We start from the raw sequence: 25641 nt of genomic DNA, 5'->3' as shown, positions 1-25641 counted from the left end.
AAAGAATTTACTAGTGTTATTCGATACTAATACGGAAAATTTGTCTGTATATCTATTGTTGACGTATCACAACTCCGAGAAATGCTGGGTACTCTCACCAATGAGCTATTAGTACACTTAGGATATTTGAGTGGTGTTAAAATTTCAAAAAATGAGAGCCCAAAATATACAAATTGAGTAGTTTGTCTTTAAAGAAAGATAAAATTTGATAATGACACTTTAAAGTAATTAGTGTTGTTATATATTTATCATAGTTTATTGATAAATTTAGCTTTATAATACCAACAAATCAAGATTTCGCAATTTGGCGCAAAAGTAACTATTTCTCCTTTATTGCTAGATTCAAGTGGTATTATTTAATTAACTCAATTTTAAGCCCGATTTTCCTGTAATTAATTGTTGTCAAAATCTGGCTCCCTCACATATTCAATCATATTTTCATAACCCTGGTTGCATTAAATGCATATTTTTACCTCCAAAAAGATAGTCTATTGAAAAAGAATTTTTTTAAATGAATCTTTCGTCAAAAAAATATCATAAAAAACTGTTGTGTAATCTAATTAGAATCCTGACTTTCGCTATTTATTTCATAAAAGTTTAGAAATATAAGCAATTTTCCAAAAAAAAAAAAAGAAGACAAAATGAGCTATTTTTTCCAAAAAGGTCAAAGTGAGCAATTTTTTTTCAAAATTGATTAAGGTTAAGGGCTTGATATTAATTCATATTTCGATATATTAAAGTATAAATAATTATTTACATAACAAACAAAAAAAAAACTGAGCTCTCTAACTTACTTACAAGTAGAGAAAATTACTCTTGAACCTGATCGATGTATTTCCATTCGGGCACTCCAAGCAGTTGGGTGTCTCCTGGACCACTGTCTACACCGTCAGCAAGTCCGAAACGTTGAAGAAAATAGATTAAACTGGGCCCGGAGGAAATAAAAAAAAGAGCCCAGATCAATCCCCTCAAGTCTATGATGGACCATACAAGAGCTATCTGGGGTTCAAGCCAGACTGTCCAGAGAGCTATCAAAAAAGTGGGTGGAGAGATCCCTTTTTACACCAGCAATGAAAGAATTCCATCTCCTATGTTGTAAGACTCTATTGAAGGACCTCAAGAAGGCTAAGCCAAACGGGGCATCATCTTCAGTGACGTGAAGACCTTGACCGTCAACCCTGTATGGAACAGTTAGAATAACAGGTACTTATGCTTTGGAGACATTGATGAATCAATGAGAACACTTAGTAGAATAAAGCACCATTCCTCCACCATGTTCTTGGGGTTTGACTAGACGACAAGACCCCTCTTTTGTGTGGTTCTCGGTCAGGTACAGGCTCACAGGGTCCGACTATGTGACTGCTTTGGAATAAAACCTTTCGCCGTAGGTACAAGGAAACTATAATGATGGAAATGTAGTTTTTCAGCAGGATGGTGAGTCTGTACAGACCTCAAAAAAGGGACCGTAATGGTATAGTCTGGCCAAAAAACTTTTGGCTTTCCGTCAGCCCTGATGCCAACCTCCTCGACAACACCATTCGGATGATGTCAATGTGAATGCCTGCAGTGTCTGTCATTTAAATACGGAGGCTTTTAAAACCACTGTCAGCCAGGAATAAGACGTCATGACAGAGAACTACATCTGCAGCGGGTTCTGGTACTTCTGCCGTCACCTGGAAGCCATTATTGCCGCCAAGAGCAGCTACATTAATTATTAAGAGAGCTCAAACCATAGAATATATATATGCATATATAGAACTGGAAGGGCAACGCATCTGTCGAAGGAAAGAGAGAGTAACAGAAAAGAAGAAAAAAATATTTACCTTAATGCAGTAGTAAAGTATTGAAATTTATGCATTAAACTTTTTTTTATTTCGTTATAAGTTTTAAAACAGTGCTCTTATAAACATTTTTATTAATTGTTCTTTAGTAATCTATGACATTATTCAAGGATTATGTAATAAGTATTGCTTTTAATTTATTATGTTTAATGAAATTTTTATTGCAACGATATTCAGATATTACAATAGAAATCTATTAAAGTTAAGAAGTTACTGATATTTATGAAACACTTAGTCACTTATTTTTAAATAGAATATGCTATGCACACAAAACTATCGAGAAAAAAGAGGTACATTATCTTTAACAGTCTATAATCATCTTCCACTTGTTTTCTAATCACAAAAGAGACTCAAAAGTATTAAAGAAATCACTAATCAGGGATGAGGCTTGAAGTGTCCAGGTTTTATAATTATCCATATAGAACATACATCTCAACGTCCACCTTATAAATTGAATTGACATCATCGTAATTGAGATGAGTTATTTTTGTATTATATGTGAAGGAAGTTAACACCTTTAGAATTTAGACTAGACTAATGTATATATTATAAAGTTCTTACATAGATAAAACATGGGAATATAAACGGATGGTACAGATCCCAGAATACTCCCCCTAGAATCTGCTTCGAGTTTATATGAAATGAAATACTTATTGTGAGAATGCAAGAAATACAAAAATAAAAATGGTAAAAACATGAGTATTTGGAATGATCAAATAAAATTAAACATACAAAATTTAAATGGTAGAAATGCACGGATTTGAAATTAAAATTATAAAATTAATGATCTGAGTTGACCTAAGGAGAAAAAGACTCAAGAACTTTAATGAAGGGGCAATGGATGTTGGATTAGAACTGTTCATCACTGGATCTTCGGTCGATTATTCTGTCGTTTCATGGAACACGCTAGTTCGTATACGTAGAAGTATACAATGATTCTATAGAAGATATGGAGGAATTTATGCATTTTTTAGCCTAAAAGCAATGATTCAATAGGTCAGCAACTAGGTATTTCGTTTTTTTAGATGTAGATATAAAAAAAATATTATATTGCTTAACTAATAAGTAATTATAACTATGATAAACAAGAGACTGAGGCAGTTATTTCTTATTCATTTCATGAGTTGTTGACCTGGATTTCACGTCTTTAATACACGACACCAGAAGGCTGCAAATTCATCAGAACTGCCCGTATTGTTCTTTTAGTTATTTATGTATATATTCTTTGGCTCAGACACACATCTAAAATTATATCTTGCTGAAGTTTAAAATTCAAAGTGTTCATATTTTAATGGCCCACCCGGTATACAGGGCGATGACTCAAAAATCTGAAAATTTTAAAAGCCATTTTCACTTTTACAAATTTTTATTTTGTGCATTTGTATGGCCAACTTTTGCAGCAAAAGTTGTTAATAAAAAACCATTCTCTATCATTTTTATTCAATATGTCTCTTTCCATTCTGAATAATGGCTTCAATACGGAGACAAACAAAAGCAGAACTGGCCTGATGAAGTCCAAGGACAAGTTGTTCCACTCCTCCATGACCACTGCCTTCAGGGCATCGACATTCGGGTGATAAGTCCAGGGGATTCAAGCAGGCCAGAAACCTGCCGGCCAGAAGGCAGCCATGTTCTTCCTGCAGAAGTGCTACACATTCTTGGACGCGAGTGCCGGGGAGGCGTTTGGGGTAAGCACTAGTTGTACCTGGGGAACGTGCTCTTCCTCCATGGCATGACATGGTACCTGAGGACCTTGTAGTAGACGTCTGTATTGTTTTTCTTGTTAGCCTGGTAGAAGTAGGGAGGCATCTTACTACCGTCGGACGTTTGGACCGGTTGGTCTTGAAGGTTCCCTCAACCCGAGTTCTTTCATTCGCCCAAGAAACGATTATTTCTCCTGTTCAGAACAGCGTCCACTGTGAAGATCTTCTTGTCAGATTAAATCTTGTGCGTGGAGGAGAGTGCATAATCTCTACCATTTCGCTTGTTTCTCGGAAATTTTTGATCACACAAAATAACATCAAATTGGAACTTTTTGACAGTTCTTTCGAATGGTACCAAGTACAAAATCGTCAGATTTTTAGAACTGAGGCTAAACAGCCTCGAAGAGGATTCTAATTTTTGAGTCCTCGCCCTGTATCTAGGGTAGACGTGGCACAGCTTCAATGGAACGGAGCTCCATCTTGGGAAAAACAAAGTTGTCCCCAAAGTTTTAAATGGCCTTTCACACTTTCTAATCAAGATTTCGATGTAAATATTTGCAGTGTGCCGCTCCTTCCTCTCCACAAAAATAGGAGGGCAGAATGCGCCAGTGCTGGCCACTGGATTTTTTTTTTTGTGAAAAAATGTCTCACTGGAGCTGAGACATTGTCTGGAGGTTGGTTGTGATGTAGTGGATGTTCTGCTTATTCACAGTGGCATCAACCGTTAAAATTTAGTTCATCAGAAAAGAGGAAAACATTGACCGTATTTTTATTCACCTTCAAAAAAATCTTTTTTTTCTTTCCATCCGTCTCAGCTGGTTCTGTTCAGAGATAATATATCTTATTGTCCTCCTCCGTGATTTTGCACCAATGTCATTCCAGATTGAAAAAATAAAATGTGCACTACTAAATAACCCTGGTCAAGGGTTTCTCTCCCGGTATCTCATATTCCCAGGACTTATCAGGACTTTACTTTTAGAACTCATGTTGGGTCGTGTATTTGACAATGATACCACTCCCAGCTCCCTCATCACTTACTAATTAAGTTTTTTATTGCAGGTCGGATCGGGTTACGGAAATTAAAAAGCTGGAACCTTTAGGCTCTTAAAAAAATCTGCGCACTATTAGTGATAATGAAATTTGAGGAAATATGGGTAAGTCTAACTTAAAATTAAGTATTTTTTCAAATAAGAATTACAAGAAGTCCCCGCATAATGCGGTTTTAAACACTGCGGATTGTGCATAACGCGGTGTTTCGAATTGTTATATCTTCTCGTATAGTGCTCGTTATTCCCTTCATATTGCATTTTTTAAATATCATGATGATAAATTATAATAAAATATTTATTAAGATACGCGTAAACACGCTATCTTAAAGATAGTCAATGATAAATTGAAATATTTTATTAATATCTAGCCTATTTATGTTAAAATTCAAACCTATATATACTATATATTAGTTCCTATATTTACTATAGGTAAATGTATATTGTATATTCCTTTTATACCTCATTTTTTGTTGTTTTCTGTCCATTTGAGGGGATGTATTTATTGTCATGTTTCTTCTTCAACCATAATGAAAATTGAAGATACATACTAAGATTAACTCGCCCATCCTCTTCCTAATTCCCTTTTTTAATTCGTATTTAATATATGTTTTCCTTCTTTATGTCAGTACAATAAATCGTTTTTTTTTTGATTTTTAATTTTTTGGTTCTTTCTCGAATCGACAACTCATACCTTTAATAAAACTTTGAAAGACGGGGAATCGATCTTTTTTTATAAAAAAAATAATCTTACAAGCAAAAAATCAAACTTGCCCTCCTAGGGCCCGGTAATTTGGTTTGATCAGAATTAAATCCAGCCTTACGTACGTAAATTAACATTTTGAACAACTTTTTTTTTATGTTTAAAGTCTCTATCTGTCTTAGTTTTTGAAATAAATGCGTTTTTATTATTGTTTTTATAATTATTTTAATACTATGTAGGATTTTGAATAATATGTTTTATTGTCGTAACCCTACTAAAAAACAAAGACATATACTAAAAAGTGGATTTAAAAATATAATTTCTCCCATTTTACAGGTTTTAGAACTAAAAAAGTAGGCGTACAAGGCGAATTTTATATTATGCGGTCTTTTCTTGTTCTCAAAAACTGCGATAAGCGGGGACCCCATATACTGAAATTTCATTATATTTATCATTTACTACCGTATCCCAGTATCCCAAAATTTAAACATTTATTTTCCAGGATGCCGCTCAATGACAATTTTCAAGTAAATGGGAAAGCCTTATATTTATCATGATAAAAATATGATAGAATTATATCAAACTAAAAATTCTGTTCTTAAATATTGAAAACAGATATTTTGTGACATTTGTAACTTTTTTTACATTCCCTAACTGGACATATACATTAAATATACATTTACTTACTATACATGTCTAAGTGACAAAAATCCAAAACATAACCCTGATAGTGTACAGTATACTTCAAAGAAAAATTTGTTGATGCTTCAAAAAATATATATTACACACAAATAAGACAAAATCCAAGGGCTATTTAAAAGTGTCAAGGCGGATAATCTTTAATAATACCGTCAATTGCAAAAATCTTGTGTATGCAATCTCTTAAAAAGTAACTTTTTATAGAGTTCATGATATAAATCCTTACTCAATCATAATCTTTACAATTTGCATTGACACAAAATATCTTCTTCAAATCTATCCGTATTATTTTATTACATCTAGAAAAGATATCATACAATAAATACATACATTGTGTAACAAATGAGCTTTTAATAAAATGACTCTTATGTCGTCATCACATATGTACATAATAAGTATACAAATTCGTAGTATGCCACTACGTGAAGAACACAAGAATATCGTGTGAAATGTAGAGACTGAAATGCCATAATCTCATGTCCCAAGCGCATTAAAGATCTAGGGCAAGGAAAACATTTTCGAAGGACACATACATATGTTATCTTTAAATCAATAATTTAGTTGTATACTAATCTTTTTGGCTTAAATATATACAGAGTGCGCAAGCTATCTGTACCGCGAAAAGGATGATTTTTTTTTTCAAACGCAATTTATGAGATTAAATAAATAAGCCAGATTCTGAAAGATTACTAGATTATAATTTATTTTATTTAATTAAGTACTCTCCAGCCTCAATTATAGTCTCTATAAAAGACCAAAAGCGCAAGCAGACCTTTCTCACTTGGTCCCTTGGCAAATCCTGGAATTATTCTTGATCCGACTAATAAGCTCGTTATTGGTGCTGCATGGTGTTCGGTTGGTTTGTCGTTCGATTGTACCCAACACAAAAAAAAATCAATCAGATTCAGATCGGGGAGTTTGGTGGCCAAAAAATCGGTGAGATGAATTTGTCAAAATTGTTTTGGAGCCATTTGAGACCTTTTTTGGAGGTGTGATAGGGAGCTAAGACCATATGGCATATATAAGGCATCCCATGGGCAACCATGTCGATCCAAGGCTTCACCTTGGTATCTACTACGTCCAGGTAGGTATCCATGTTAACCTTGAAGCCTTATGAGAACACAGTCACTTCGACCTCAGCCCGCATTGCTGTTGCCTCAAAATCACCATTAGAGGCTACAAATGAATGTGCCAAGTGCGAATGAAAAAAAAAAAAAAATCTTCGAGTTTGAAAAACCTTGACTCTTGATATCCATGATAGATTCTTCCAAAATAATCACTTTGCAAACTTGTAGTATAAATAAATAGTATGAAATTACGTAGTGTCAATACGCCTTAAATTATATCAATCAATGTTATTTGAACTAAGATAGTTAGAGTCTATAAGTATATTGATTAGAACAAGTTTAAGCAGTAAGAAAATCGTGAGGTAAAAAAAAACATATTTATTAAGTAAGTATCTCTTTCTTTATATGATGACGTCAATTGACACATTTGTTAGTATAAATTGTAAGCATAAAAGTCAAAAATGTAGTAATATAAATTGATTTTTTATATGGATTCCTTATGTATTAACGCTTTATTTTGTTTTTTTCAGTTATTTTCTATCGTTGTATTCATGTATTTGGAATCTCAATGACGTCATCGGTCATATTTGTAAATTTTCAATGAGAATAGGGAAATAATTCCTGACTAACCTAGGGATATTAACATTGATAGCAAACCAGTACTGAATCAATGCAATGTTCTGACAGCTAGTGTGGCGAGCAATGATGAAAAGTGTAAGGATCTACTTATTTTGGGAATAACTATTAATAAAGGTCATTTTTGTTCAAGTTCTTTGTGATTTTATATGTGCACCACAACAAATACTATTTCGGTAGGAAAATGTAAGTCAGAATTTAATCAAAACTGATATGTTTTGTTTTTTTAAATCTTTAGTGACTTATATTTTATAGAAATTTTAAACAAAAACTTACTTCAACATACACGTATATCTCAATTGTAAGTGTCTTATGGCAGTGGGTGACAAAGTTTTTGTGTTTGACCCTTAAAAATATGTGGCTAGACATTGTCCGATCCCTACATTTATCATTGTGGGGTGGTCTGAAGGGGCTGTAGTCCCCCGTCACAAATAGAGAAATTTAAAAAAAAAATATTACAAAAAAAATAATCCCCCTCCCCATATCAAGGATTTCTTTTTAAAAAAAAGGGTTAATAGAAAAGAAAATAACTTATCATTTCTTTAATAAAAAAAAAGGTCATTGAAGTAAAAAAAAATTTTCAAGGTTTTTTTTTTAAAAAAAATGAAAAATGAAAGTTGTAGAAGCGCAGGTATCTAGTGATGGGTTTGTGGAGCACTTTCTTCTGGAAATATTTTTTTAAATGATCTAAAAGATACATATACAATATATGACAATTCGTCATTATTTAAGTATTGATGCGACTCAAAGTAATGTCCATTTAATTATATTTTTCTTTTTGAAAATAATCTCAAGACCGCTACTACGGGAACCACTGTGTTACGGTAGAAAATTAAATTTTATTATTTTAAATCTGTTGCACAAGTCAACAAAATTGTATTTTTCTAGGAAGTTTTTTATTATCTTATTTCTTCATCTAATAGTTCTTGATGCGAATATGCATTAATTTGTTAATACTATCCAATCCGGTTTTTGCACATTTTTGATTAATATTGATTTAAAGTATTTCGATACTTTTAATAGGTCAAAGACAACAATTGAGTAATCAAAAAAAAATTACTCCATGAAAATTATTTATTTCCGTACAATGTTGATTCGAAATATATATATTTCAAAAGTGATCATTAAATCCTGTGGAAAGAAATATTAAGTCGGAAATCCTTTTTTATAGGTTGATGAACGACGCCTTAGTTTAATTTATGAAAACTTATAGTTGTCACTTATTTTTTCAACTTTAAATTAAACTATAAAAATGTTAGTTTTTAATTTTTTTCAATTAAATTTTGGAATTATTCAGCTGATAACTTCAGAGAGATGTCTTGCTTTTATTCAAAAGAAAAATCCGGATCTCCAAGTACCACCATTACTGAAAACTTTTATAATTTCACAATTTTTGATAGAATGTTGAGCAAAAAGTTTGGATCATATTTTTTTTTACAAGACTTCTTTCTTTTTTTTTCTTTTTTTGAAAACGACATGTTTATATTTCTATGACAAATTTTAAATATGTATTTTCAATTTTAACAAAAATTTTATACAACTCTCCACCCCCTTTGAGAACCACAAAACACTCTCATCATGTATTGGGCTTTGATATAATGTAATCATTCTAGACGCCGACCATCTTGGAAGAGATATAAAAAATAGAGCGGTTTGATCTTCAACTTTTTTCGATTTTGATTACGGTTAGTGTGGAAAAGTTGTCAATTGGTATGAAAATTACCTATACAAAATTGTATTGCCCTACAAAGTCCTTTTTAGGATGGAAAAACTCTTCACTTAGTGAATATATATATTGAGAATACATTTCTATTAATTTTGATAAGCATTTTTTTAGCTATAAAAGGTGTATACAAAGTTGTTTTTTTATGGGACAAAAAAAGAAAAAAAAATTAGAGAAATTTGATGATCCGCGTATGGTGCGCATCATTATCTTACTTTCCCTGAATAAAATAGACCAAAACTTTCTTATGTTTTCTCGTTTTTGCTGCAAATGTTACCTTTGCAGCAAAAAATTATAAATTTTTTTTATAGGTTAGAATATTAGCTATAATCATTAATTAATTTAAAATAAGGATTAATGCTGTATTTTAATCTCTATTGACGAAGTAAATAACTTTTATTTCCTTTCCAACTTTGAACTAGATTTGCTACCTAAAGATGACATCGCAGGAAAAGGAATTTTTGAAAAGTTTATTTTCTTTCCAAATCCCTACTTTTACGGACCATAAGCCTAGTCACGTGACTCAATCTTGCATCGGTCTGCGGACTGAAGACGTAGAACACACGAAAAAGAAGCTTTTTAACATTATACAACCGGCTTTTGGAGACATAGGAATCCCGTATTTGGAAATAGCAACAAAATGAATTATCATAATTCATATATATTATTTTTTTGAAAAGCTGTTTGACGTCACATGTATTTTTTTTTCTAATTTTTATCGGTCCAACGATTCATTCAGTTTAGTCCGATGGATATTCAGTTCGGTTATTCAGTCCAGAGCGCCCCACACTACTTTGAACATACTTTTGAAATGACCCACGTACAATAGTTTTGTTTTTTTCTTCAATATTTTTTTTGACCAATTGTCCTTTTTTTTGTTTCATAACTAGGTATATGATCAACTTTACAATCAATATGGGGACTCTTTGAGCTTATTATGTAATATTGACGCCATTAAAAAATATTCAGCTATTTAAGAAGGGTTTATTAGCTTATCGACTCATGTTATGTTACATTGAATCACTTAAATCTTCTTAACTCCATTTTAAGCGATAATAATAATTATAACTTAAGGATCTTCCAAGAGAAACAAGTTTCAAAATAAATAATACTTCTTAGAAAATAAGAGTCATTTATCATAGGAATAATTAAAAATGATGAAATTGGTTGAAATATGGAGATTTAAAAAAAAAAAATTATATAACCAATGCACGTTTATATTTTATTCATGACCCTTTGAAATGTGTCCTAATGGTCAGTCAATTACTATATTTGTTCTTCAAAATACTATTATATATATACACATTACACTTACAAGGGACCTTGATTTTATTATAATATGTATTTATTTTAAAAAAATCTTCAAGTACAAAATTAATCCGTCATTGCTCAAGATCCTTACAAAAAAAATCAATTTGTCTTCTCTTGATGGTAGTATTATCTTCGAGTGACTTAAATCAGATTACAAACTATTACAAAAAAGCGCTTTCATATTATTTCACAATTAACCTTGTAACACGAATAAGTCAATAATATTATAATTATTATTAAATATCATCAAAGGTATGCCCGGTTTAGGTTCAGTAGTTCTATCGGTCCCGGTTTTTTTCATTTCAAGGGTTTTGGTAATGGTCTCAGCTAAACTTTATGGGTCTCCGTTCTTTTTTTTTATTCGGGTTCAGTTTGAAAAAAGGCACTTAAAATAAGGGGCATCGCTAGAAAATTAGGCCCAGGGAATTATATTAGATACAAACTGGGCAGAGCCTACCTTATACACAGAGTGCTTAGTCCCCCAAGTTCCAGCAGGGGCCTCAAGACAATGGGGAGGCTAAGGAGCGCAGGTAGATGGAAAATTGAGGATTTCTTTCAGTCTAAACATGCATAGTACACTTGTTTCGTATAAAGCATAGTAAAGTTTGGGAAACCTTGGCCCTCAGCTATTTGAAACTCAGATATCACCCTGGCGACGTCTAAAAATTATTGAAAAACAGAGCATTTGCACAAAAAAAAAACTCATAAAATTGACATATTGATTAAAGCTAATTATTTTTTTATAATACTAGCACGAACACATTATCTTAAAGATAGCCAATGAAAAATTAAAACGATTTTATTTATATTTAGCTTTTTTATGTTAAAATTCAAAAATAAAAACGAACTACTATAAACTACAATTATATAATAGGGAAATTTCTATCATAAAACCTTCTTGTATACAATATGTTTGGTTGTTTTCTGTTCATTTGATGTAAATATAATCAAACCTGCTCTCAACATGTGAAAATACTGATTTTGGTAAATATAAAGCAATTTTATTAAATGTTTGACCATGTGATTTATTAATTGTCATTACCATTGCTAATTGTGTCATGTTCCTTCTTCAACCATAATGAAGATTGAAGATACATACTAAGACTAACTTGCAAATCCTCTTCTTCCCTTTTTTAATTCGTATTTAAAATACGTTCTCCATTTTTGTGTTTGTAGAATAATTCGTTTTTTGTATGTTTAATTTTTTTGTTGCACTTTTGAATCGACAACCCATAGCTTAAATAAACTTTTAGAGATGGGGAATCGATCTTTTTTTATGAAAAAAATTACTTACATGCGAAAAACCAAACTTGGCCTCCAGAGCCCAGGAATATGGTTTGATCAGAATTAAATGTAGTCTTACGTACGTAAATTAAAAATTCTGAACAAGATTTTTTTAATTTCAAAAGTCTGTACCTGTCTCAGTTTTTGAAATACAGTATGCCCAAAAATTGATGGTGGTTTTTTATAAAAAAATCATGAACTAACCTAAATAATTGATTTTTTTGGGCGAAAAAATTTATTTACTTCCCAATAACCTTTAAGCTTGACACATTTTTTTAAGCGTTTTGGCATCCCTTCATACAGATTATTCAATGTATCTGGAGAAATTTTTTCCCAAGCTTTAGTCAGTTTTTTTTTTTTTTTAATTCATCCTCTGAAGTTGCTGGCGCATTATCATTGAGTTCCCTCTGGACCAAGGCTCACAAGGCCATGTACCTTTGCCCCAGAAAGAATTCAAGTTGTCTGACCACCGCTTTTGCTCCTTTTTGAAGTGGTGGGCAGGGGCACCATCCTGCTAGAAAATAGCTCTTGATGTGTCAGACAACATTTTCCTCTTCAAAGGAGGTCCAGATTCTTCAGTACGAGACTAAGCTGACACCACAAACTTGCTGAAGATCTTCTTTACGTAGTAGCCGGACGTCACAGTTTGGTTTCGTGCAATCAGATTAAGATCTGACACTGCCTCGTGGCTGATAACGGCCCAAACCTGAATCTTTAGATGATATTTCATAGTTGGATTGGGTTCCACATCTCCCTTATCCCTTGCCCAAACCCTATCTGTTTGGGGATTGGGGCATGAAATAGCTCAAATGGACTTTCATCACTAAAGAGGATACATTTACAGTCATTTCCAGTCCAGTGTTTCTGCTCACGATAGAATTGAAGCCGGGCCTTCCTTTGGTTTTCTGAAAGTTTGGGGTGGAGACGAGGTTTGTATGGCAAATCATTCAAAGAGTGCCTCAGGTAGTTGTGAACATTTGACTTGGAAAGCCCTTTGAAGTCAATCTTCCTGCAAGTTTCCTTGTGGATTGCCTCTTTTTGGTCAAAGATTTTGAAATCACCAGTTTGGGAAAATTGCTAATTTGTTTCTTCCTTCCTCAACTCTTCTGATTTGCAAGGGTTTGTCCATCCTTTCTTTTCTTACAACAATTCTCAACGGTCCTGAGAGGAATCTGTAACCTTTGAGCAACGTCTCTCTGGCTTGATCCACCCTCTATCATACCAACAGCCTTGGCCCTGGTCTCCAAAGAGTGATCTCTCACCATTTCAGATATTGAATTTCAACTAACATCCTGGGGTGTTTTCTGAGCCCTTTTATACTGATGTATGATGTAATCATCGAAAATTATTACATCAGAAAAATACAATATTGCCTAATGATTGTATCAGCCAAATTCTATTTTATTCCGACCAAAAAAAAAAAAATTAACTTTAAAACAGATATTTTTAATAGCACCATCAATTTTTGGACATATTGTAAATGCGTTTTTATCCTTGTTTTTTTTTAAGCGGGACATACTTCACACACAAATAAAATATTTTAATACTATGTAGGAAATATAATATTTTCTTTATATATTCTATATGAGAACAAAAGTACAAGAACCGAGACCGATAAGCAATGTTTTGCGGTCTCGGTTCGGGTTTGTAGGTTCTCGTTCTAGTGGTTTTAAGAACCGGGACTACTAAAGCATTAAGGGCATCCTTTATTTAATGTAAATAATATTTACATTAAATATAGGACGGCGATTCTTCCACCTAGCTAGCTTTTCCCATGGCGAATTTTCCCAGTGCAAGTAATCCTATGGTAAACTTTGCAAAGGCAAACGCATTAACAATTTTTTTCCTTTTCTAAAAGTTATACTTAGTTCCTTCTTTACACACATCCCCTCTTTATGCACAAAACACAAAAAAGATGTTTAAAAGAGATACAGTTAGACCCTTCCTAATTGTTAGTTTATGAAAGAACTTCATTTTAGCACAATATTTCTAATGACTATAATTTTGGGAGTATTTGCAATGAAGAAAAGAAATTAGGTGCAAGACACACTTCCCCCCTCTTAACCCAGAAAAGAGGGTTTTTCAAGCCCTTAATCCGTGTGTTCTTTTTTTTCAAATTAATAAGAAAAAAACTTGCAGATGTTGTCAAAATTATTGCCTTTTCATACTTGAAGCAATAATTTTGTAGTTTTTAAATTTATAAAGTATAGTTTTAAAAAGGTAAACTCCTTCAAAAAAAAAAAATGGTTTTAATGTGTGGATTAGGATTTCTGATCTTCAGGGAGATCTGTTAACACAATCTTCTGTTGTGCAATGATGAAAAAGTCATGTTTGAAAAGTTTAATTCTTCAAAAACCATTTTGTTATCTCTATAGCTATTTGAAAATGAATTTTTTAAACGAAATTCTCTATTTGTTAAGAGATTCAAAGGTTTAAATTTTAAAGCTATGATGCTGAATTTCAAAAGTTTCATTAAAGTCCATTTTATCAAGTTATATATAAGAATATAGTACTGATTTTTAATTTGGAGGGTAGCCCCCATACCCCCCCAACTCTATTTCTAGTAGGATAGGTATAAGAAAAAGTTGTAGGCCAACTAAGTACTTCGGATACTCAACCTGTCAAAAACACTGTCGAATCAAATAAGTATCAGAGCTCAGTCCTAAATTTTATTGGAAGTGGCTAAAGTGATAGAAATTACTGTGATATTAAGGGTCAATTTGAAATGTAAATATAGTTGTACAACCGCTCATAAGGGAAACTGTTTATGAAGTACGGGAAGAAATCAAAAATGATTCAATATGGCTGAAGGGTATCAAAATTCCATTTAAATATCAAACCGAGTATTTTTAACATTGGTTGTGTATATTTTGGGCTTATGTAGATATGTATTAATTGATTCCCTGATGTATAATTGAAATCAGGACTAAAATATTGGTGATACAATAATTAACCTGTAGTTATAGTGTTGGCTCGAGGGGGTTGTTAGGAACTTGATATTATTTTTTTCAGCCTATGTCTGAGCCAAAATAGAATTTTTGTATGTGCGTCTGAAAAGGGTCGCAAAACCCATAAAGATGATACCTTGTTGGTCCCTTTACAATCTTGAGTGTACCCAATAATTTTACGCACTAATAAAGTAACAAAAGCCACATGTACTAAAATGGGAATCCTAATTATTAAAAACCTATCAAATTTCAATAACAGTGGATATCATGCTTATTCGCCCTCAACTAACTTTAACCAACTAGCGCAATCGTCTACAGTAACTATTTCAAGTAAAATTTGTATAAATCTGTGTTGCATCCCACAAATTTTTGAACAAAATATATAACAGGTTGAAACTTATACATAGACAAAGCATGAATCCGTCCAGGAACTGCATCTATTTTAACGCCTAACCTAGGCACTGTTTTAGTATGTAAAACATCATTTGAGGAAACAACTAGTAGCAATATTATTTTCATGGGGAAGGTCAAAGATACATTACAATTGGCTATTTACAAAAAGATTGTAAATTACAAAGAAGTGAGGGATCATACACTCATGGCCCCACCGGTGGCATGGATCCTGTATTACAAATCACTTCTTGATTCATGGAATATATATAATTTATCAACGAAAAATTGAAAACTAATTAATTGAATATGCTCTTGTATTGGAAAATTAGGACTAAAATGGAATTTGATCTTAACACCCACAATACAATACAACTAGTTATTAACTCTTAAGCTCTTAACAAATTATGTGCGAAACAGAAATCACAGCATTAATATTTTTACAATTATTTTAGCTTCCCAAAAACTTTTTTGCTCGCTAGGAGTGTGGAGTATACTCTGTAACTATTCAACGTCCATGAATTCACGCATTTAACAGAATTGATCAGGTGAGTCCTGCGAAGGAAGAAAAATATCCGTACGTCATAAAGGAAAATGATAAAATAATGTCATTTGTGTAGTGTTGGATCGGTCAGAAAAAACTACAGTCCTAATAAAATTTGTCTGTCCCAGGGGAACCTAAAAATGGACATCTGGTGAGAAAAAAGTTTTTTGTAGTCAGCTGGCAACAAAATTGGATTTAGTTTCGCTTATTTAAAAAAGAAATTGAACAAAAAGAAATTAACAAATGAATACTTGAACGGGATTTTTTCACAATTGAACGGAGGAACTTATAAGTGTGAAGGGATGCAAGTCAGGTTTTTTTTTATATGTAGTGGGACATTACCATACCTATAAATTTTATTTAACATTTAATTTTTGGCTACTTGATGGTGGTCGTTTAAATTTTTGTTTCCTTCTAATAAATTTCTTATTAGGAGGAAACAAAGACTACCCAGAATGAACAGACTAAAGCCTTTATATGTATTAAAAAGAGTAATTATAGCTATCAAATCATTTTTCAGTCCATCTTGTACAATTTATAATATAGGATAATGTATTCCATAATTATATGCATTAGGGATAAATTGTTTAATATGTATTCATGTGTGAACTCGGAAACATTGAATAGTGTGCATATTTCAAATAACTTCCTGGAACAAATGGATTGCCCTTAATTTAAATGTACACTACTTATGTAGGTATATCGAAGAAAAAAAATATAAATATATAATGTGAATTTCCACTTATTTTAAGTTCCACTGATTAATTGTTAGTCAACGTTGTTATATTATGTAGCTTCATGGAATCTTAAATAAGGGAGTAACCATTTGTTGCGTAGAGGGTAATTCTTTAATTTAGTGAGAATTTGATTTTTTCCCAACAACTACAATTATACAAATTTATAGGATTCTTTTGAAACTGATGATTTAACAGAGAATAAAACCTTAATATGGGAGTATTAAATTTTGTACTTCCTTAGTATGTATATATATGTACATAAAAAGGATGGAAGCATAAAGTTAATAGTAGTTCATGACAGAACTCTAATTTTTGTTTCGTTTCAATTGTAAAAATTCCTAAAGGACAGTCTCATCAGTTTTCCTCTGATTTGAAGATTTTAATCCATTCTACCTATGACTCTTTCGTAAAGAGTAAAAATATGAGGATTAATAAATAAATGAGAAAATATAACAAAATATGGTCAAGCAGGGACGGATATCCCGGAGGCTGTCGTAACGTATGGTCGGGGAACAGAGGAAAATTACCCCAAATGGGTTAATTTATAACATTTTAAAGGTAATGGGAGTAATACTTCTTAGTGTTAAATGGAATAAACAACATGCCACTGCAGGAGCGTCTGCAGGTGTTGGGCTGGAAAGGGCTGTTGCCCCCAAAAAAAAAAAAAAAAAGAATTTTTTGCTTTTTACTAGTACTTCTTTTGGTTTTATTTCTGAAATTTTTTCCAAAAAAAATTATTTTTTGATAACAGCTATGGATTTTTCAAATTTTTTATCAATAGATATGGATTTTTGAAAAAAATGTATTTTCAAAAAAACTCAAAAAACCAAGCCCTCCCCCCCCAAAAAAAAAAAAAATATATATATAATCTTGCTGAAGCCCCTACACTAGCTTGAGGTAAATTGATTTTACAACTAGTTCTTTTGGGATAACACTAAAAAAAGTATGCTGACCTTCTGATCAAGGAGCCTTTTCATCTTTTAAATGAAATTCATTAAAAACCCCTTAAAATTATTTTCAAATGAGACTTTCGCGTCTGTAAATAAGCTATTATAAAAATCTTAATTAAAATTATTTATGATTGAAAAAAGCTTTTATATCTGGTATTGAATTATATTTATTTGTTATTTTGTCGTTGAAGTGTAAATGATTTCATATATTGGTCTAATAAAAATAAATAATTATTGTAATCGAGATATAAACAGAATAAGTAATAAATTTAATATCTTCGTAAAAAGCACTAAACAAGTTCAATTGCATTTTCCGATTCTTTATTTGAGGAAAGCAATCCACCATCTAAGACAGAACATTTGCAAGAGCACCCTGAGACTGGGCATTCAGCATGATCCTTGAACCAATCCAATATATGTAGAGCATGTCCTCCATGCCTACATGTTTGACACCAACTAAAGAAGTTTTTGAAAGGGCTGATCTTCTTTGGTTTGTCTCTCGAAGGAGGTGCAGCATGAATATTGAGACCTGACATTGTACCCATATTGATAAGACACACTGAGCATCGAGGAAGTGGTTTCCTACAAGATGAACATGCTTGAAGCCATCCATTAGATTTGAAAGGCTGTAGTTGCGATTGTTTTTGTACAAATGCAAGGGGTCGAGGCATACCAGTTTTCACATGCTGTCCAATACATCTTCCACAAAAGTTGCAGGACACATAGACTTGTTGCAAGGGTTTTTTGAGAATTTCATTAACTGAAATGTCGAACTCAGCACGAACTGACCACAAGTTCCACATGTTAAGTAAATTTCTGAAGCAATTTATCCAAATTTGAGGTCTGGGATTATCTAAAATAAGCTCACTAAATAGCCCTTTGGACGTCATCCACGATACAGTTTGAATATCACCCGTAATATCTAAATATCGTTGTAATAATTCTACCGATTCAACACTTCTCATTCCACATAATATGAGACCTAACAAATTACCTTTTTCTTTCAATTGATTCCAATTAGATTCAATATACTCTGTAAGGTGTGTATCTGACAAATATCCACAGGCAAATGCGACTTTATCTCCCAGTTGCAGATCAGAGTCTAATATTGCCTTATAGTCTTCTTGGGAGTACATCAAAAAAGTGAACAAAATTTGGAGGTATGGATCTCCAACCAAAGTATTCGTTCCAGGAACCATTTCATGCCAAAGTCCAGATTTATCCTCAGTATAGCCTGACAAGGCCATAGAAACCATTCGCATCGAAGTTGCCTTTTCTTTATCTTCAGACTGACAGTTGGAAGCTCCTCTTTGGAGAATCGTCAGCGAGAGTCGTAAATCTAATGAAAAGAGAGCTATTGCCGCAGCCCGGGTATACTCTCCATTTTTTTCTAAGGATTCAAGAAAACTAATAAGCTCCGAGTTATCATATCCAGCACCTGAGGACCATCCAGCTATCTTTATAGCCTTTTCTCTTGAAGTACTACGATAAAATCTTCGAGGTTTCAATAAATTAATTCCATGCCAGGACCTTTGCTCAGAAAGTGTATCAGAGGCACTAGACTCCTGTGGTACGAGTATTTTCAACACAGTACGTACACCTGGAGGTGAGTTTGATGGAAATTCCACTTTCAAATCCTTGTCATTTTCCAAAAGTTGTTTAGTAGTTAAAATCCACTTCCAAGCTGTTGAAAGAGCTGCGTCAGTACTTAAAATCTTCATGTTTTCTTCAAGTTGTGGCCCATATCCTTGACTAGCTCGAACTTGCATTACATGTGAAATATCTTCTATTTCAGAAAACAATTCAGAACTAGCATCGTACATACGTAAAACACCACCTTGAGGCCAACAGAGACTATGTCGAGCTCCCCAACTTGGAGAAATTCGTTCTGGAACTACATTACGCTTTAAAATTCCTTTATTTGTAGTTGATATAAGTGTATTTTCGGAGGCTGGATGCCAAACAAAAGAAGTAAATACTTGACTATCCACAGAGGGCTCTAATAAAAGTTTCCTTTCAGTGACAGCTGGTTCACCATCTTCCATGATGACAGCCCAACTCTGAATGTCATGAAGTAGTAAGGAATCAGCGTTATCTGTAATAGAACAGAGTAGTCCCATACGAGTAGGACTCCATGATATCTTTGTAATCTTTCTATTCTGAGAATGGGTTATAATGGGTTTATCGAAATTCCTAGTATCCCAAATAACAACCTATAAATGGGAAAATAGTAATATTAACGTATTTAGTGATCTAGTTGGAAAATTAAGTACTTGGTTATCAACATGGGAAGCAATTCGACAGTCAAGAAAGGGATCTACTGTTACACCATAAACAGCTCTAGTAGAAGTAGAAGCTCTAGCACCCCTACTAGAGTCTTGTCGAATATCTATGAGTCGAAGATATTTACCACTAGATCCATAGACCAATGTTTCTCCCCCAAATGTATTGATCCAGCATAAACTTGAACACGTCTCTCCATATTCAATTCCCAGAGGTGATCTTACATGCTCTTGCCCCACTAAAAATAATTAAAATCATATGTTATAAAAATTGGAAAAGGTTTATAGAAGAAATGTCCATTATTTATCTATAAATCAAAATCCCATGTATTAAAAATATAAACCAAATTAACACTTTTTTCAAAAAAAACAACATATTTACTGCAAGTTTTTAATTAGTTAACCATTGAAAATCCAAATGTGCCCATTTTTAAAAGTTCATCCAGATTTATTAATCCTTTTGAGCTCATTGAACAATGTATGTAATATAAGGTAATTAAATAGTAATTTCAATCGTCATAACTTTAACGATTTTTTTGAAAGAAAATTATTTATTGCTAAAAAATAATAACTTCCATAAAATCCTATGAAATGTCCTCAATAAAATAAAAGTAATAGCACAGAATTCAAAATTTGAAGAAAAAAAATTCTAGGATGTAATTTAATCAAATGATATGATGCTTTGTCTCAATCTTGCGGTTGCCAAAATGGTTATAATTTGTTGGATTATTTTTGATAGGAATCTCAAAAAGTAAATTTGAAAAAAACATGGAGGAATTAATAGCTAATACGTTTTAACGATCAGGTTTAGTTTATAGATAGACTTACAAGGATGATTATGCGATGCTAGGAATGGAGATGCATCAAAGATTTTAAGAGCTGGTTCATTTCTATTTTTTTCGAATGCTGCAGCTAGAAGGGAATTCCCATTCCATGATAGACCCAAAACGGCTCTAGAAGATGCTGGTTTTCCGAATTCACGAACAGATCCACTTCGAGAATCAAATGAAAGAAGGCTTATCCGTCCATTGGCACCCCCTGTCACAGCCCGAGCTTCTCCATTGGCTGCTCTAAGGGGAGCCAGACATTTCATGTAATGAGGAGGTTGAGGAATTTCCCCTTCCAGCTCCGACCGTAAATCACATCCTTCATCATCAGAAATTCTATAGAGCTTTATACTTGAGCCCCATGTGAGCAAACGATCCTCAGATCCAGGAATCCATGCGACATCCACATAACTCATATTGTAAGAATCCTCTTCGATGGCTCAAGACGATTGGATACCAAACTAAAAATAAGTGAAACATTTATTACATTTGATTAGATAGATACAGCCCACAGGAGACCCGAATCCAAATACTAATAGAGGAATTCTCAATTCATCTCCCAATCACATTTTTCATTTTCATGTTCAAAATTAACATAAGTCAAGGGGATTCTATATAATTTATAAATTATACCATATGATATCATATCATGATCATTTATCTTATTTCTTTCTTTTTACAAAACAACTCAGGGAAAATAAGTACAAATTATGAACAGAATCATTATGTGAATTAAACAATACCTCAACAAAGAGGAAAGCCAAGAATTGGAGATAGATTCTTACTTAAGTGTTGTTTTAACACGCAGATCTAGAAGAAGTTATAAATAATTATTATTCCATAAGGCATAAATGATAAAGAATGATGACGATGTGTGATTGCCAATTGGATATAAGATAGATCCAGTCTTAAAGATGTCTAAAATTCTGAATTAAAGTGATGTCGACTACGTTGGTAGATAGTAGATACTAAAGTGCACTTTGTATTCTAGTATAGCGATTCCTCTGGCTCTCCATGGTAGGTCATTCGAGGAAGAAGAGGTGCCTTGCTACTAAGTCGTGTCTCACCCTTAGCCTGGAGGGTCTTAAATTACTCTTACTGTTAGTCCGTGTTTCGTTAGTGTCAAAAACATAGATAAATAATTAATAAATATATATAGTCTTAGACATGACAAGGTATACGAAAGACAGTTCTGTTGCATTCAGCTGTTAACTTTGGTATGCTACCCCAACACTTTTTTGCCAAACCAGCCATCAATTTTATAGGCGGATTTTTCCTACAGATTTTAAAATATTTTGTACAACAGGCAACAGATGCAGTGCACTTCTCAAGTGCATAATATTTATTATCTGTCTGCCTAAAAAAGCCAAGCAGCTAAATAAATATCCTTGTCACCTCTATATTTTTATTTCCGGCCAGGTGTTTGTTTGGTTGTGGGTTGTTTGTCTGTAATTATGTAATGAGTGCTTGTTTGAATGTTATGAAAAGGGTTCAGAGCGCCCTCTTTTGAAACGAATCGCTTACTAATTGCAATTTCAACTATCAAATTCAGTATGGCCACGGTGATCCCATCTCTTCTCCAAAGATCTGGTCGTCTCTGTGGAGGTAGGAGTTCCTTACTTCGATCCTCACTTGCACTCAGATTCAATACATCCGATTCAAAAGGTATGTAGTTATTTGACCTCACTAGTTTTGTTTTGAATGTCTTCCTTCCCAGATGTCGAAGAAGCGACGGAATCCCCTGAAATCTTCAAGTTAAGAGAAGAAATTGAAGAGCTTAGAGGAAAGAATGTGGATCTCTTGGACAAGTATCGTCGCTCTATTGCTGAGAACGAGAATATGCGACAAAGGTTAACGAAACAAATCAATGACGCAAAGATTTTCGGAATCCAAAGTTTCTGTAAGGATCTGCTGGATGTGAGTGATGTGCTAAGTAAGGCAGTGGAAACACTTCCTGAAGATGCGAGTAAAGATATTCGTGATGGAATAAAACTCACAGAGTCACAACTATTACAAGTCTTTACACGTCACGGCCTTGTCAAAGAAAATCCTCTGAACGAAAAATTCGATCCTAACAAGCATGAAGCTGCATTTCAGATCCCAGCTCCGAAAGGAGTGGAGGATAACATTGTTCTTGATGTTCAGAAAGTGGGATTCATTCTTCAAGGGAGGACGATTCGTCCAGCAGTTGTTGGTGTTTCCAAGAAATAATTTAAAAAAATACTCTTATTAGTGTGAGGAAGAGCCCCTGGTGGAAGGAGTCGGTTTTATTTAATTGAGTGACTCACCTTGAGTTCGTTTATCAGTCTGTCTTATTAAATCTACCCTCAAATAAGTTATATTTTTATATCAAAGCAACAAACAATTACATATAAATATATATAAGAACGATTAATTAATTACAATAATACATATTAAAGTATCGCCCTATTTTGTTGATTGGTTACATATGTATAATGTAGACAGTCAGTACGATCTGACACTCGGTTTCGGTACTTCACAGTTAAATAAAATAGATTAAATATTTTTTTCGTTGTCATTATTTCAACCTTGGCATTAAATAATATATACTTTAAATGGTTTGGAATAACTAAAAAACGTTACATTTTTCAATCATTTATCTTAACAATTAAAAAGAGATTTTTAAGAATGGAAACTTGCTTCATTTGACCAACAGTGACGACGGAATTATTAAGTATGTGACTAAGGATAACAAGTGAGTGATTGTATTCATATATAGACGTCTTACAAGTTACAACCATCCTTGACCAATCATATGGAAAAAATTAAAGGCTTAGCATTGAGTCAACCATGACTTCAGTCTTAACCGTTTAAGTTCGTAATCTTGGCATGGGATAAAATTTATAAAAAAATAACATTAGACAATTAATTCTTAACGGAGTAAATATACTGAGGAGGGAATGTTGAATAAACCGATTGGAATCCTACCAGAAATACTTAAAGACTATTTTAGATTACAAGCAATTTTGCACTTTATAACAAAATGGACTATTTTCTTTAATTATGCAATTGCACTTCCATAGGTTTAGATGCATGTCTCAGATTCGTACAATCGAGAAAAAGCAGAGTAAATTTCTGTGATTAAATCTGAAGTAAGAGTAGACCTTCCATGCCTCGCAAAAGCCTGAGCAGCACAAGCTCTTGATAACCGCGCAGCTGCCCATCCAGCGAGTATTCCGGGTCCAATTTTTTCAATTTCAACGGGATTCTTGCAAGCCCAGTAAAGAAAGACAGCTAGAGTGCCAGACAATAGATCTCCCTGTCCTCCGCATCTATGAATAGAACACAATTTAAATCTGAGCAAAACTTTACTACCTAAATATTCAATACCGTCGTGAACAGCCGTCATCAATGCACATTTCCGTTAATGTCCCATCTGTGATTATATCAATTTCTCCTTTATGAACTAAAGTGATTCCACCCAATGCTCTGGCAACTTCCCCCACTAATACAGGATCGGGTCTCACATTGGGTGTGACGTCTCTTTTTAGAACACTTTTTACTAGACGTGAAAACTCCACGGCATTAGGTGTAAGAACAGCTTTTTTATAGCCTTTGATCACACCTGGGGAATTTGTGATATGCCAAAGTCCATCAGCATCAATCACTAATGGTATGCTCAATGCTTTTACTCTTTCAATGATAAGGCTTATTCTGGCAGACATGGACTGATTCCGACCCAGACCTGGACCCAAAATAACACCATGAAAACTGGGAAGCCATTTGTCAATTTCTTCAAGGGCGTACTCCGTATCTATATAGTCAGAGATGGGGAGAATGAGTGAATTACGGAGAATGGGGAATAATTAAATATTAAGGATATGAAAATTGTAGAAATCCTCGTGACCATACATTTATCAAAAGTATAAGTTAGTAACCTGACAGATCGGAGTTCTCATTAATTATTTTTCTCTATTATGAAAATTTAAGGGTATTAGCGAGTAATGAGCTGCACTATAGTTTTTATCTGACCTCTGTTAGGCTATATGTCGTCCATCATGAAAGTTGCCAACATATACTTTTCTTTTGGACTGAAACTTACAAGGATTTCGACAATTCTCCCATCCCTAGGCCTAATAATGAATGGTCACGGATAATTCTTGATGTATTTGTGATTACCTAGAATGGGATGGACGATAAGTTCTGGACTATAGGACTTGATAACATGCCCAGCTTCTTTTTCGCAAATGATGTGAACAAGATCTGCTCCACATTTAAGAGCTGAGATCCCTGAGAAATAAGGTGCTCCAGTGTAAATCACACAGCCTCCAAACACTCCAATCCTCCCGCATTGTCCTTTACGTAGAGCATTGCTTAATTGAGGCACCACTTTTTTAACCACTTGAACCAATTCCAATTGTCGAGGGTTTTCAGAGGTCATTTTGAGGGGATGAGATATAGAAGGGAATGGAGTTAAGAACTGTCAATTGAGAGACCTCAGTGCAAAGGGGGGAGGTCCACTGCACACACTCTTGGGACGTCTACGCTTGCCTTACGTAGGGGGAGAAAGGCCTTCTTGTATTCTTAGGCCTTACTTTATTAGTCAACCCAAATTTGATTCATTCTACCTTTTCACACTGCTACTACTCTACTTACAATTTACACAACATCTATGGCCTTAGTACTTCATACTTGAATACTGAGTAGTCCCCATTCTGACGTAATTTGCCCTTAAAAGTCCTCGCATATATCATGCAACTTAAAAGAGAACTTTCCCCGGGACTTACATTTTGTCCATCCTAAGAGGGGAAGAAGAGTTTTTGCAATTTTTTATGGGTAGGTAAACAAGACTACGTCCTATATTATAAGTTATAACAAGTAATCTATGTTGACTTATGTTTGACAAGAAATTGCACCTAGTCTGGAAATCATATCATGAAAGCCCAACATATTACATCATTTTTAACTCCTAAATAATAGATTTACAGT

General features: G+C 33.4%; 3 protein-coding genes across 5 annotated transcripts; 1 reads left to right on the top strand and 2 right to left on the bottom strand.

Moving 5' to 3' along the window:
• Positions 1–17724: 17724 nt before the first annotated feature.
• Positions 17725–21894, bottom strand: mio (GATOR complex protein mio). 3 transcript variants are annotated; one of them, XM_040715410.2, is made up of 4 exons: positions 21477–21894; positions 20693–21152; positions 19856–20103; positions 17725–19795 (listed from the first exon to the last, which is right to left on the bottom strand). In XM_040715410.2, exons 2-4 carry the CDS (start codon positions 21105–21107, stop codon positions 17873–17875), a joined length of 2586 nt encoding a protein of 861 aa, XP_040571344.1. In that variant the 5' UTR covers positions 21108–21152; positions 21477–21894; the 3' UTR covers positions 17725–17872. The 3 variants fall into 3 exon arrangements, with proteins under 3 accessions (XP_040571344.1, XP_040571345.1, XP_040571346.1); XM_040715411.2 differs by having other exon boundaries at positions 21435–21575; XM_040715412.2 differs by lacking the exon at positions 21477–21894 and adding an exon at positions 21325–21447.
• Positions 21895–21901: 7 nt separating this feature from the next.
• On the top strand, positions 21902–23217 carry Roe1 (grpE protein homolog, mitochondrial Roe1). The gene is made up of 2 exons (XM_040715416.2): positions 21902–22356; positions 22409–23217. Exons 1-2 carry the CDS (start codon positions 22245–22247, stop codon positions 22900–22902), a joined length of 606 nt encoding a protein of 201 aa, XP_040571350.1. The 5' UTR covers positions 21902–22244; the 3' UTR covers positions 22903–23217.
• Positions 23023–25276, bottom strand: Naxd (NAD(P)HX dehydratase). Its single transcript, XM_040715414.2, has 3 exons — positions 24832–25276; positions 24043–24466; positions 23023–23984 (listed from the first exon to the last, which is right to left on the bottom strand). The coding sequence occupies exons 1-3, from the start codon at positions 25091–25093 to the stop codon at positions 23738–23740; spliced, it is 933 nt and encodes a 310-aa protein (XP_040571348.1). The 5' UTR covers positions 25094–25276; the 3' UTR covers positions 23023–23737.
• Between the last annotated feature and the right edge of the window lie 365 nt (positions 25277–25641).

Source organism: Lepeophtheirus salmonis, chromosome 6 (assembly GCF_016086655.4).
Source record: "Lepeophtheirus salmonis chromosome 6, UVic_Lsal_1.4, whole genome shotgun sequence".
Classification (NCBI taxonomy): Eukaryota; Metazoa; Arthropoda; class Copepoda; order Siphonostomatoida; family Caligidae; genus Lepeophtheirus; species Lepeophtheirus salmonis.
Note: the sequence above shows the minus strand (reverse complement) of the source record. Positions and strands in the feature narration are given on the sequence as shown.